The following is a 14906-nucleotide window of genomic DNA, read 5'->3' on the forward strand; positions in this document are numbered from 1 at the left end:
GGCGGGGCCGAAGGGCGCAGCGGAGCCCGAGAGGCGGCGGCTGCGGAGTGAGGGCGCCGCAGAGGAAGGCGGGCGGGAGGGAAGGAGGGAGGGAGACGCGCGCGCGGACCGAAAGTAGGGAAAGAGGTTCAGGAGGGCGGGCGGGCGGTGCTCTGGCCCAGGGGCCGCGGGAGCCCGGCGAGGTCGAGCTGGGCGGCGGCGCGGGCCGAGGGCGGAGGGGAGGGCGGAGGCGCAGGGAGCTCGTTTGGGGCGCCGCGGCGGGGAGGGTGGTGGCCACCCGTGCGCGCGGGGCGCTGTGTGTGCGCGCTCTCCCGCTCGGGGAGGAAGATGGCCCAGAAGGGAAAGTTGGGGTGACGCGCGCAGCCCCGGGAGGCTCGGCGAGGGGTGCCGCGGCGAGCCCGACGGAGCGGCGGCCAGACAGGCCGGGGGGTGAGCGGTCCGGGCGCCGCCGCCAAGGCGCCCGCCCCCTCACTGCAGGTGGCCGCCGCGGCGCTGGGGCCCGGCGGCCGGGGGCGCGGGCGGGCGCTCGAGGGAGCCCGGCCGAGGGATGGGCTGCGCCCCCAGCATCCACGTCTCGCAGAGCGGCGTGATCTACTGCCGGGACTCGGACGAGTCCAACTCGCCCCGCCAGACCACCAGCGTGTCGCAGGGCCCCGCGGCCCCCCTGCACGGCCTCTTCGTCCAGACCGACGCCGCCGACGCCATCCCCCCGAGCCGCGCGTCCTGGCCCTCCGGTGCCGCCCGCGGCCGCAGGGCCCGCGGTGAGCTGGGCAGCGGCAGCAGCGCGGGCTCCACGGCCCCCGCGGCGACCACCTGCAGGGGCCGGAGTCGCCACTGCTGCAGCAGCGCGGAGGCCGAGACCCAGACCAGCTACACCAGCGTCAAGGTAAACGCCGGGCGCCGGCCCGGGCTGGAAGGGGGCCGCCTGCCCCGTCCGGCGGGTAGGGGGCTCCGGCGGAGTTGAGTGGCCGTGACGTGGTTGGTTTGGGGAGGTTGTCACTAAGGAGGAGTTTACTTTTCATTTATGGGGGTGATGAGGGCCCAGGAAATGTGAGCATTAAAGACCCCTGGAGGGGTCCAGGGCGCTGGTTCTGGGGCACCGGGTGGAGAAGGGAAGCAGGTGGGCTGGCCCGTTCCTCACTGAGGTGGAGAAGGCTGGGCTGGGTCAACTCAGGAGGAGGGGTGGGCATCATTGAGAGCGTTCGGTGGCGAGTCCCGCTGAATGAAATCGGAGCTCCGGGCTGGATTTGCGTGGCTCGTAGGTGAATGGTGCAGACTCGGTGCAACGGTCCTGTAGTGCCCTCGTGTTCAGGTTTTTACCTGGGGACACCAGCCAGGTTGCATGGAGTCTCAGCCACAGGGACCGAGTGTGGGATTTGTGAATGAATGAGGGTGTTTCTGTTTTCCGGAGGGATGGAGGAAGAGGACCTGCGTGGAACCTGTTGTTTATCACTTCTTTGGGTTGGCTGCGTCTTGGACATAATTGAGAGAATCGGGTCGTGAGTGAGGAGGGTCGGCTGAGCTACAGTGAGGGGAAGTGGTTTCCGTGCAGTGTAGCTGTCTGAAGATGATTCATTCTGCGCATATGTCTTATCTTTCAGGAGAGTGGAATTTTGAGGAACTAGAAAAAATTAAGTGATTAAAGCAGTCACTACTTATTTCTTAATGCCAGAAGAAAAATGATGATCTTAATAGTGCCTTCCTGTGTGTTCTCAAAAGACTACTAAATCCAAGAGGTTTTTCGTTGTGTAAATGTGGCCACTGGGCCTTTTATCCTTATACAGCAAGCGGAAGGACAGTGGCGCATCCCACAGTACAGAGGAAAAGATGTATGTCTCTACGACTGTTCACGTGAGGTAGAATCACAGTTTTTACATGGTCAGTAAATTACCGGGAATCGTTCCATTGATTATTTGGTAAAGGCACGATTGTACAGTTAATACTTGAAAAGTTGTTCAACAGCTGGAGGCGGCTAGTGTGAGGAGGCTCCTAGTCTTCATTGGATAAAGTCAGCTCTCAGTGGAGGGGTGAAGAGAAGGATGACATGTGCTTGCTTCAGTCTGGAAGAGCAAAAGGTTCTTTTAGTGAGCTTACTTTAACAGCATCTGACTTTGTGACATGAAGCTTAACTGATGTTTACTTATAGTTGTAGAGTTTCTCTGGTAATAATCATGTAATATAATATGATAATGTACTCATTATAATACAAATACCATTTATTGAGCACCTACTATGTACCAGATATAAGCTTTCTCTTCTAGCTTTTGAATGTTAACTGTGTATTGATAGAATATCAAGAACTAGAGACCTGGACTCATGACAGTACAACCTACTAATTGAACATTTGTTATAAAGGTATGTGCTGAACACTTTCTTTTAAGTTTCCCCTCCCCCCCCCCCCCACCACAAGTTCACATGAAGTTACCACTAGGAATAATTTCAGGGGATTAAAATGTTATATTTGGTGAAATAATTAAATTGGAATTTTATCAATAAAGACTATCCTTTGCCTTCTTGTTGAAAAGGAAATTTGCAAACATGAAGCAGTAGTTCAGAATGGTGACAACTTATGAACTCTGTGATATTCTTTTTGGTTTGCTTAAGAGAAATTGTGTATTTTTGCCTTTCAGAGTAGCAAGAATCCCAATTTAGTACCTGGCACCTCTAGCTACTCCATGTTTGTTCAGTGAAAGAAAGAATAATGAATGAACTCATTCTCTATGTTTTAGTACTTCTCTCAAGAGGCTACTTAGAGACCAAATGAAATAAAAACTGGAGGGAAAATGAGTCCCAATTATTAGCAGCTAATATGAACTTGTATAAATATCATTGCTACTTGGCTGAAGTGTTAAAAGGCTTGACCTGGGTACAAATTTAACGTACTTTGCTTTATCAACCAGATTTCCAAATAAGAGCTTATTTCATTCCAACCCATTGCTGGAAATGTTGGACTAAAACTGCTGGTTCAGTTTATTCAACACTAATTTGCATGTGTAGAGCTCAGAAACTATAGATTTGAAATTAGATTTGAGACCGGAATTATTATTTATACAAACCACACAGAATTATTATCACAGAATTGTTTTAATATATTTAATAGTATCCTTTTAGGATGTGTGACTCAGTGTTATAGTATCTTTTTCAGTTTTCACATGTTCCATGTTCTTTTGTGGGTAAGGTAATTTTATAAAGACATTACTTTCATTTCTTTTTAGAAGAATTCTTCCACCTTAAGAGTTTGAGATAGTTGCTAGTCATGCCCCGCCCCCCCCCCCCCCAACACACACCCTCCCTTTTCCAAAATGCTCAGGTGGAAAAGTAAAGTCTTTGCCATTTGGTCTTGTTTACAGTGGTGATGGGGTTGTAATAGATTTTTTTAAACTTTCTCTTTGTACATCAATTATAAACCATATCTTCATTATCTCCTTGGTCTCTGGTGTTCCCCAGAGTGCAGAAATGTGTACTTGATTTCTCTCTCTCTTTTCTAGCAAGAATTCATCTCATTAGGCTTTTAGAATGATGAAGCATTATGATGTCAAACATGATGTCGACAGGAACCTTCCTGAATACCTAATTTACAAAAAAAAAATGATAAACATTAATAATTCATGTGCAGTACAATGATATCATGTGGATTTCCATTTCTGGTAAGAAGTTAGATTTGTCTTCCAATTGCTGTAAAAAATGCAGGTTCCTAGCAATTTGTCTTCCTCTTGTTTGCCTTTTAAAAAATAGTACTCCAACAGGAGAATCCTGCAGAATGCTCACTCCTGAAATTGTGCCAGTTTTGTAATTCTTGTTCAGAAATCCTCAGAGGAGATGGTTGAACCTCTCCCCGGGAAAATCTGGGGATTCTTACAAGTCTTCTTTTCTCAGCCCAGCTGTTGTGGCTGGACAGGCATCCGGGACTAGGCAGCCAGTTGTAGAAAAGAGTCTTTGTTGACAGTTCAGTCAACTTGCAGCCATCTCTGTGTAGTTTAACTATTTTGTGGATCAGACACAGGAGGTTCTCAGTTTCCAAGTGATGTTGTGCTGGTAGCCAGCCTCACCAGTTCCCCATCTCCTCCATTCATTGTGCTCATTTATTCACGCAGTCAGTATTGGTACCAGACTCTGTTGTACTAGGGGTTCAGGGAATATCCACAAAGTTTGGTAAGCAAATCCTAATGAGGATGGTCAATCTATTGCAAAAGGGTGTGCCTAAGCCAGTGATTCATTACTTCTGTATTATTCTTTCCATGGTTTTCTGAATCAGTGAGGATAATCCCAAGTTGACTATATATAAAGGGAAAATACATAGATAATTTTCTGACCTTATGGTAAATAATGAATGAGATTTTATTTTGGGGAGGGGCAGAGGTATTTTGGGAAAAAAATCATTTTTGTTCTCTAAATTAATATCCTCAAGCTTTAGTGTACAACAGAATTACCTGGAAGGCTTGTTAAAGTACAGATTGGTGGGTCCCACTCCCAGAGTTTCTAATTTAGTAGGTCTTGGGTGGGGCCTGAGAACTTGGATTTCTAACAGGCTTCTAGGAGACGCTAGTTTTGCTGATCTGGGGACCACAGTTTGAGAACCACTGCTTTTAAAGGAATTAACTTGACTGTCTGTGGGCCAGATGAATTAGGTGTGGCCACCTGCAGCAGGGTGTATGGTACCACATTGCATGTATTTGGACTACTAGTCACAGCCCTGCCTTCATCTTAGTTTACTTTTGTAATGTGCCACCTGTCATCTCTATCCATGAAGTCGGCCTGGAAGGTTGGCTGGAAAAGTCTGTAAGTGGAGAGAGGGCTGGAACCACGTAGCCCATTCTGGTTTCTTGAGGTTCAAATTCTCCTCAGGATCTGTTGGGATTTGCAGGTCCTGATGTCTTGCTTTGTCATCACAATCCCTCACATGCCTCTACCCTGCTGGAGCTGTGTCCTGCATGCTGGGAAATTGCAAGCCAAGGGAGGAGCTTAAAACAGGGGCTGATGTGACGCCATAGGCTTATTCAATTCTCAGCTCTTGGAGTTCTTGCTAGTCGTTTTCACCATGTTTATTTGTTTTTTTGTTTTGTTTTGTTTTTTAAATAAATTTATTTATTTATTTATTTATTTATGTATGGCTGTGTTGGGTCTTCGTTTCTGTGTGAGGGCTTTCTCCAGTTGCGGCGAGCGGGGGCCACTCTTCATCGCGGTGCGCGGGCCTCTCACTATCGTGGCCTCTCCCGTTGCGGAGCACAGGCTCCAGACGCGCAGGCTCAGTAGTTGTGGCTCACGGGCCCAGTTGCTCCGCGGCACGTGGGATCTTCCCAGACCAGGGCTCGAACCCGTGTGCCCTGCATTGGCAGGCAGACTCTCAACCACTGCGCCACCAGGGAAGCCCTGTTTATTTGTTTTAATTTTAGTAAAGCCCTAGTTTATTTTCTGCTGTAGCTCATTTCATCACAGTGTAGTGCCCCCCCCTTTCTTCCAACACATGAACTATAGTCATTGAGCAAATTTTCCTAATTTTCACTGCTTTCTTCAGTAGTCACACTAATTTTTAAGAACTATCAGATAATTCTTCCTTTGGACTTTGGTAAATCAGTTCTCAAATCAGAAAGTAACACAGCAAGCTGCTACTTTTCAGAGGTGATGCTTTTCTACGGAGTTCCCCCCTGGTGGACACAAGGCAGGACTTGGGCTGCAGCAGGACAGGACATGCTGGTGAGGGCCGGACAGCCCCTGTGCTACCAGATTATGATGGGCGAAGGCCAGGAATCAGAATAGGAGGGAGGGAGTGAGCCCTGTAGCACCAGGTGGGAAGACAGAGTCCAGGGTCTGGGAAACCAGCAGGGTTTGGAGAGGAGCACGTGAGTACCTAGGGGCCAAGTGGGCAAGTAAAAATCTAGAATTCAGGGGCTCAGAAAGGTGACAGCTGTTGAACTGGGTTGAGACTTCTGGTTGGGGAAAAAAAGGGAGATGCTGATGACCAATCAAAGGGCCGTAAGTAAACCCTGCACGTAGGTGAGGCAAGACCAACCAACCAGGCCTTCTGACACCTGATCAGATGGTATCTGGACAGGAAACAGATTGCATATCCACAAAAGTTTAAGAAAAATAATCCAGTGAAGGGATTGATTCAGAGGTGTTGGCAAGATGAAAGGAAATCAGCAAATGATGATGAAGCACCCTAAGACTAGAAGAAAAGAGGGTGCTGTCACCACCTAAAAGAAGCCACAGGAGGGAATGGTTATGGGAACCTGAGAAACCAAGCCTATAGGACAGGGAAGCCCCCCGAAGCTGCGGGCTTAAGGAAGAATGCAGTGACTGGAGGCCTGTGGCCTGGCAGGGGGAGCCAAGGGAGTAAATGCCTCCATGCTACTGTTCTCCTTTTCAGGAGGTACCATCTTTGTCCAAACACATTTGGAAACCAGAGGGCAAGGGAGCCCATTGATCGAGATTTTACAGAACAGGAGAGAATATCCTGACCATCCCCCAGAAGGCCCTCTGTAACCAGTGTTAAAAGATGGTCAGCATCATTAGAGATACCCTGGGAAGCTCAAATTGAGATGAGTAATTTTGATCATTTTCTAAAATAATGGCATTTTTAAAATGGCCACTTAATTTATTGTTTATATTTCCTGTCTGATGACTAATGATGTTAAAGAATGTCCACTTGTCTTGTGTGGAGACCTCCAAGATATTGCTGAAAGCATCTCCTCCTCTTTTCATTTCACTCTCCACCTTGACTCTGCTTAGACATTTTCTTAGTCAGCTTGGGGTGCTATATAACAAAATACCATAAACAGGGCGACTTAAACTCCAGACATTTCCTTCTCCCTGTTCTGGAGGCTGGGAAGTCCGAGATGAAGATGCTTTGTGAGAGCGTTCTTCCTGGCTTCCAGATAGCTATCTCCTTGTTGTGTCCTCACATGGCAGAAGGCAAGCAAGCTCTGTTCTCTCTTCTTCCTCTTAGAAGGACACTAATCCCATCATGGGGACCTCACCCTCATGACCTCATCTAAACCTAATTACCTTCTAAAAGTCCTGCCTCCAAATATAGTCAGGGTTTAGGGCTGCAACATAGGAATTTTGGAGGACGTAAACATTCAGTGCGTAACAGACATGTTTCTATCATTTCGTCTGTTCCTTGCCCACTGACCCCTTTCCCCACGATCTCAGAGCCCAGAGGTACTGGGTGGGGGTGATAGCATTCTTTCTAGGTGAGAAGTTCCTTAAGTAGGAACCTAGCTTAGCCCATTTATTCTATTTTTGCTCAGTTTTTACTTTCTTGCTCTCTACACCTTCTCTCCACAGCCTCAAAACATTAATAAATGAGTTTTACTATGTGTTTATAAGCTGATATTTTCACTCAAGAATATGTATATTTAAAACATTTAAAAATATTCAAATGTGTTCAGGAGTTCATTTTTAAAAATAGATGTTACCTTACTATGTACAAAATAGATAATCAACAAGGACCGCAACTCTACTCAATATTCTTTAAAAACCTATGTGGGAAAAGAATCTGAAAAATAATGGATATATGTATATGTATAGCTGAATCACTTTGCTGTACACCTGGAACTCACACAACATTGTAAATCAACTATACGGCAATATAAAGTAAAAATTAAATTAAAAATTAAAAAAAATAGATGTCACCATTATCTTACAGTGGAAGTCTGGACACTTATGTTTTAATGGAAAACACCACTTTTTTTTTTTGAAAACACCACTTTTTAATAAGTTGCAATATAGATTAGTTTAGATTTGGTTGCTAATAGCTTTTTCCCCATTTTCTCTCTTCTCCCACTGGCAGATAAAAGCCAGGCTTTATTCAGGATTTTGATGCTTTATTCTTTACCATCAACTTTTTTCAGCTCTTCCTTTCTGCTTTCTCAGGGACAGGTCACAGAAAAATAGTTTAGAAGCTTGTGATTGGTTTAATAAAAATCAAGAGATGATTTTGCTTTCAGATAATCCATCCCTGAAAGAAAACTTGTCGTGGTTGTCTCATGTTTCCAAGGCGATTCCAATTTTCTTGTGTGGTTTGTACATTTTACAACAAGTTGTGTAGAGTAGATGTAGTAACATTAGCTATTCAAGTCTCGCTATTTGTGGAGTACTTTATGTACATGAGCCACAAATTATCATTCCCATTTTACAGAGGAGGAAAACAAGGCTGCAGAGGTACAATACATTGCTCAAGGTGGGGGCTGAAATTTGAATACAAGGTTGTCTGAATCCCACTCCCAAGTTCTTAACCACTGAACTTTATTGCCTTTTACACAGGCCTGAAGGCCCAAGCATGGCTGGTACTGGAATCACAGTTATTTAGAATAGAGTGGTAGGACGGGAGATGGGGAGCAATCAGAGGGCCTTGTGGGTGAGGTTTTTCCTGTTATAGATCCACCGTCACCCCCTCTATTAGCTCACACTGGAGTGTTGTTTTGAGATGAGTGGAGAATGTAAAATGGAGAAAGCTTTGGTAGAACATGTTGCCCAGTACTTGGCACTTTGTTAAGTACTGCACTAATATTAGCTGCTAATAGTCTTGTGGTTGCTATGATTTCTGTTTTGGTAATTAAAATGAAAGTTTGCTTATTTAGATTTAGATATTTTTGAAACACATAGTTGTTTTTTATTGGAACATGTATCCCACTTTCAAGTAGATTGATTTGGCCAATGTAGGTGACTAACTGGATTTATATATAGACGTGCTACCCTGAAGCTTTGGAAACCGCTGGGTGTGGTCTGAGTCAATTGGATTTCCAAAGGAGATGACACAGTAGAATCTAGCCAGTCAAAGGCCCAAGCTGGCGTTTGGGTTCCATGACTGTTGGACCTGCATCAGGCTTCTGCCTTTAAAGCTCAGGGCCTTGGTGTTATCTTGAGGTGGTTTCATGTGGAATTCCTCTTTGGTGTAAACATGTAACCTGAAGCCTTAGTCTATAATTGGGCTTAAAGCCATTTTGCAAAAGCTCTGTTGATTTTTATGTTGTGGCATTTCAGGTGCTGTCAGATGTAGTATATTGTCGGAAAAATGATACACTGTAAATCTAACACCGTTTCCTCCTAGAGAAGGTATAATGATTAGCTACAGGGATCCAGTTGCCTGTGTGAGTCACAAAAAGGAGGGAAGACCCCGAATTTTGGAAATTTTTATAGGAAAACTTCTTAGTAACCTATCACACAGGTTAACATGGATAAAAAGAAAAGTGCCGTTTTCTGACATCAGATCCATAAATAACATTAAAGCTCTGGACCCGGTAGGTGATGACTTCAGGGTTGATGGGGCTTTTGTCCTCTTCCGAGTTCCTGCTGAGGAAGCTTCAAAAGCAGTGGCCAGATGGAGAGGAAGGTACCAGTTTATGAAGGCCAACAATGACCCAACGGCCCAAACCCCTCACCCACAAGTGGTCTTTGGGTCATATGAGGCATTTTCATTTTCAGCTTAAGAAACTGATTGACAGTCATGGCCTATAAGCTGGGTGACTGTGAGGAAAGCAAAAGGTGTTCCACTGGGTGATGTTTCAGAAGGATCAGTAGCGTTTTGAACTGAGTGGTAGCTGGAGCTGAAAGTTTCTCTTTTCCCCACGATCTGATACAAACTCTGTCCACGATATCTCCTTTGCAGAGTTCCCTCGAGAGAGTGGTACTCAAGACAGTGATGGCCAAATAAAGAGAGAACAGAGCAAAGGATCAGCTTTGTCAGTGGCTGGGCCAGCACAGGTGAAGATTGCCTGGTGCGTGCTCTGGGAAGTGGTGGCTTGCTCTGTACCGGAGGCTTAGGCAGACAGGGTTGCATGGGGCTTCCTGCCCTCTTCCTCCCAAATCTATAAGGCAGGGTCCGCAAAGCCAATTCCGGGACTCCTTACACATTGGACCACCACAGGCCCTCCTGTCCCTGTGGTCGGCCTCTCTGCCCATGTACTCCGCCATACGCGGAACCCAGGTGAGCTGCCACCTGGGTGAAAACCCAGCACCTTTGCCTGCAGTGATTTGGCCCACTAGGACAGTGGCATGTCAGGACTGGCTGACTCTGATCGTGGAGGCTTCCTCTTCATCCCTTTGGGAGGAGCTGGTGAGGGGAAGGGAGCTTTGTCCACTCCCCTCACCTCCCTGGGGGTGGGGGGGGGTGCGGGGGCCATGGCTGGGAGGAGTGTTGCAGGCGCATTCTCCTCTCCCCTTTGTTGGCTGAGATTTTCAAGAAGGGAAAAGGAGACGGAGCACAAGACTAGAACCAATTCTGTGTGTCAAAGGTGAGAACGTTGAATCCGAAAAAAGAATCAGGAAATGCTTTGGATTAATGTAAAAGGTAACCCTCACTCTTATATGCAGATTATATGACAAACATACTTTGTAAAGAATCCAGTTGGTATTGGGAAAGGGTTTTCATATAGAAACAGTGTTATACGTGGCATTTAGGTTTCTAGGTTAGCTCAAAAAAAGTAGTTAGCCCATTATGTGGCTGGAATATATTTACAGTGTTGTGAGAGAAACATAAAATTGAATTAGAACTAGCGTTTCGTTTGTACGCATGTCCTTTGGGAGAAGTGGGTTTAATTAGAAGGCGATGAAGCAGATGAGGAAGAACCTGTGCAGTTCCCTCAGGGAGTCGTTATCCTAAGTGATCCTTGGTGTTCTGAGGAGGTGAGGGGCTCAGGTGGTGATTTTGCCCCACATTGGTAGGGAGAGAGCTGGGGTGCAGGGGGCTCTAGTGGCTTGACCAGGACCCCGCAGCTAGGGACTCAGAGCTACTGCCAGTACTCTTTCCATTGTGCTGTTTCACCTCCAAAGGCACTAAATTGTCTCGTTTCTTTTAGGCACTTATTTTCTGCTTCATCTACAAATATTTCAGTCTGTATCTTTAAAATCTAAGAATTCTTTGTTTTAAAAAGTCATAAAACCACTCTACACCAAAAAATTTAATAACTACTGTCTTAGTTCTGGCTGCTAAAACAAAAATCCCATAGACTGTGTGGCTTATGGACAACAGAAATTTACATCTGGAGGCTGGGAAGTCCAAGGTCAAGGTGCCAGCAAATTCGGTGTCTGGTGAGGAACTGCTTCCTAGTTCACAGACAGCCATCATCTCATTGTGTCCTCACATGGAGGAAGGGGTGAAGGAGCTCTCTGGGGTCACTTTTATAAGGGCATCTGCCCTCATGATCTAATCACCTCCCAAAGGTCCTACCTCCTAATATCACATTGCGGGTTAGGATTTCAACATATGAGTTGGGGAGGGGCACAAACATTCAGTCTATAGCAGCTACTTAATATCAATCACATTTTTCTAATTGTCTCTAATTGTCTTATTATTTTTTACAATTTGTTGGTATCCAAATAAGACTCACTCATTGCGATTGGTTGGTTTATCTCTTAAGTCTCTCTTAACCTATAGGTTCCCCATCGCTCTCTCTTTTTCCACTTGCAGTTACTTTGTTCAGGACCTTGGGTTGTTTGTCCTCTGGATATTCCCCCAGTCTGCACTTTACTTTTTGCATTCCTGGCATGTGTCTTAACATGTTTCCCTGCCTTCTCTGTTTATTAGAAACTTGCAGTTATTTTTAGAGTTTTGGTTCAATTATGCTCAATTTTGAGGGGTGGAAGTGGGGCGAGAATACATTTTCAGTGATACTGTGTTCTTACAGCAGGAAATATACATTTTTTTGTTTGTTTCTTGGGTTGTTTCTTTGTTTTGTTTGTTTTTGCTGTGATGCTAACCAGTATTAACGATCTTTGCTTACATCCATTTATCATTGGGGGCGTCAAATGGTGATATTCCTGTTGCATCCTTTCCTTCACTTACTAGCTGCAACATCTCTAAGAAGAAAAACTTCCCCTCATCGGTTAGTTGGTTTCCCTGGGATACAATTTATATGCGAAAGGCAGGTTAAATGCGTCAATCTTCCCTCTTATTTCCAGTTATCAAAATAATGAGTTGATTCTCTACCATTCTCCTAAGGTAACAAGGATGTTTCACTTGTTCCTCTGTTTGCTTGCTTAGTAACATTATGAATCAATTTGGCTCACACATATACTATTTTTAAATTGAAGTATAGTTGATGTACTAATCATACGAGTTACAGGTATACAATATAGTGATTCACAATTTTTAAGGGTTATACTCCATTTACAGTTGTTATAAAATATTGACCATATTCCCTGTGTTGTACAATATATCCTTGTAGCTTACTTTAACGCATATAATTGATGTGTGTCAACCCATTGCAGTTCTTATACTTGGATGCTCAAATTGTCCATTTTTGGCTGGAGGGAGCTTATTCAAGTTGGTGAGGCATTTTTCTTTTTTTATAAATTTATTTAATTTATTTATTTTTGGCTGTGTTGGGTCTTCGTTGCTGCTTGCGCACTTTCTCTAGTTGCAGTGAGCGGGGGCTACTCTTTGTTGTGGTGCGCGGCTTCTCATTGTGGTGGCTTCTCTTGTTGCGGAGCATGGGCTCTAGGCAAGTGGGCTTCAGTAGTTGCAGCACATGGGCTCAGTAGTTGTGGCTCGCAGGCTCTAGAGTGCAGGCTCAGTAGTTGTGGCGCACGGCCTTAGTTGCTCCGTGGCATGTGGGATCTTCCCGGACCAGGGCTCGAACCCGTGTCCCCTGCATTGGCAGGCAGATTCTCAACCACTGCACCACCAGGGAAGCCCGAGGCATTTTTCTTGAAGAAATAGTTCCAGCTAAGTTGACTAAGTTATGTCCTTTTTTTATAAACATTCTTTGTAGATGAGGCTTGCTGACCACCTGGAGGTGGAGGCATGACTTGGTGTCTGCCTAGCCATCCCTAGTCATACCAAGCCTCAAACATCATGGAGATTTTGAGGGGAGCCATTGCACAAGGCCTGGCTGCAGCTCCTTTCCTATAATCTTGGTGGCTACAAAAAGGCAACCTGGTGTGATGGAAAGATACTCACTGACCCAGGCTTGAGTTTCAACTCTGCCCTACACAAGCTTTGTGGCCTTGGAGGTGCTGCCTAATTCCCTGTAAGGTGAGAATAATACACTGTCAAAAGGATTGGTACAGCCATAACAGACGTACGGTCCCTGTAAACCTTCTAGGTTCTCATGAATATGTGTGTGTGAGTCTAAGTCTTTGAAATTCAGAACGTATTTTACACTTAACAGGGCATCTCAATATGGATCAGCACATTTCAAGTGCTTAATGGCCACATGGCAGCTATTAAAATGGAAGAAGCGAGGAAGAAAGTAAAACTTCACATTAGAGTTCTTTCTTTTCCATTTTCTTTTTTTTTTAATTGAAGTATAGTTGGCATACAATATTGTATTAGTTTTAGGTATACAACATAATGATTCAATATTTATATACATTATGAACTGATCACCACAATAAGTCTCATAACCATCTGTCACCATACAAAGTTATTACAATATTATTGACTGCATTCCCTGTGCTGTACATTACATCCCCATGACTTATTTTTTTTTTATAACTGGAAGTCTGTACCTTTTAATTCCCTTCACCTATTTCACCCACACGTGAGTTCTAAATCAAAAAATTACAATCTGACATTGTAACTCGACAAGAACTACAGCACAGTAATTGTGCTGGTTATTTGCCTCTTGGGTCTCAGCTCCATTCCTGCTTTTCCATATTTTCCTTTGTATTGTGGGGGGCTAGAAGCCTGCAAACTGCATCTTCCAGACTTCTTTGCCAGCAGGTCTACTCTTCGATTCTGCAAGTAGGAGGCACTGGTAGGAAACTGGGATGTGGGAGAAAGGAGGAGACAATAGCAGTGGCTACTGCTAAGTGGCAGTGGTACAACTTTCACAGTGATGGTGCCAACATCACTGATGAGTGCAAGTATGGGCTTGTGGGTAGCAGCCCAGGGTGTTAACAGTTTCTGGTCTCTGGATGTTACCCCTTCATCCTCTGTTTCTCCAGTTTTTATCTCCATCTTCTTTTTGCTCTTTTATACCTTCCAGCACCTTGTAAACAATTCTCTACACCAATCTCCTTCTACTTATGTAGAGGATCTCCTTCTACACATGTAGACGAATTTCCGTTTCTCCCACTGGACACTTGGAGTCTCAGGTCAGAGAGAGCTAGGTTATAATCTCTGTGCCACTTACTTTGTTCTGTGGCTTAACTTCTTTAATTTTCAGTTTCTTCCTCTGTCTAAGGAGGATCGTAGAAGTAACTGCCTCACAGAGTTGTTTGAATATATTATACATTCACACACACACACACACACACACACACACACACACACACACAGACACACGTTGTTAGCTTTGAACATAACTCTCAATACGTGTCTGCAAGACACAAACCAATTTTTGAAGGCTCGTCATTTAACATTTTTTTTATTATGGAAAAGTTCAAATATATACAAAAATAGAATAGTATAATGAAACTTCATGCAAACATTACCCAGTTTCAACAGTTATAAAATTAAGGCTATTCTTTTATATATACCACCCACTCTTCCCCCTACTCTGGGATTATTTTAAAGCAAATCTAAAACATCATATTATTTCAGCCGTAACTATTTCAGCACGTAACTTTGAGGTAAGGACTGTTTGAAAAACAACCATAATACTATTAGCATATATAAAAATTAAGATAATTGCTTGATATCATCAGATACCAAGACAATGCTCAAATTTCCCTAATTACCTCATAAATGTCTTTGTTTTTAAAAAATGTTGTTTGAATCATGGTTGAAATAAGACCCACCAATTGCAATTGCTTGATATGTTTCTTAAGTATCTTTTAATCTGTAGGTACCCCTTTCTCTTTTTTCCCCTTAAGATTTGTTTGTTGAAGAAATCGGGTCATTTGTCTGGCAGAGTTTCCCATAGTCTGGATTTTGCTGATTACAGTCCTGTGGTATCATGTACCCCATTCTCTGGACCTATATTCCCTGTATATTTTTAGTTAGATCCAGAGGTATATTG

The 14906-nt window shown here is 44.4% G+C and overlaps 1 protein-coding gene across 3 annotated transcripts in view; it reads left to right on the forward strand.

Moving 5' to 3' along the window:
* The first annotated feature begins 255 nt into the window (after positions 1–255).
* PDE8B (phosphodiesterase 8B) overlaps positions 256–14906 on the forward strand; it is a 269134-nt gene continuing 254483 nt past the window's right edge. For all 3 annotated transcript variants that reach the window (XM_057541773.1, XM_057541775.1, XM_057541774.1), the window contains exon 1: positions 256–886. In XM_057541773.1, coding sequence (XP_057397756.1) covers positions 548–886 — 339 coding nt within the window. In that variant the 5' untranslated portion in view covers positions 256–547. The remainder of the gene's footprint in view (positions 887–14906) is intronic.

Source organism: Balaenoptera acutorostrata, chromosome 2 (assembly GCF_949987535.1).
Source record: "Balaenoptera acutorostrata chromosome 2, mBalAcu1.1, whole genome shotgun sequence".
Classification (NCBI taxonomy): domain Eukaryota; kingdom Metazoa; phylum Chordata; class Mammalia; order Artiodactyla; family Balaenopteridae; genus Balaenoptera; species Balaenoptera acutorostrata.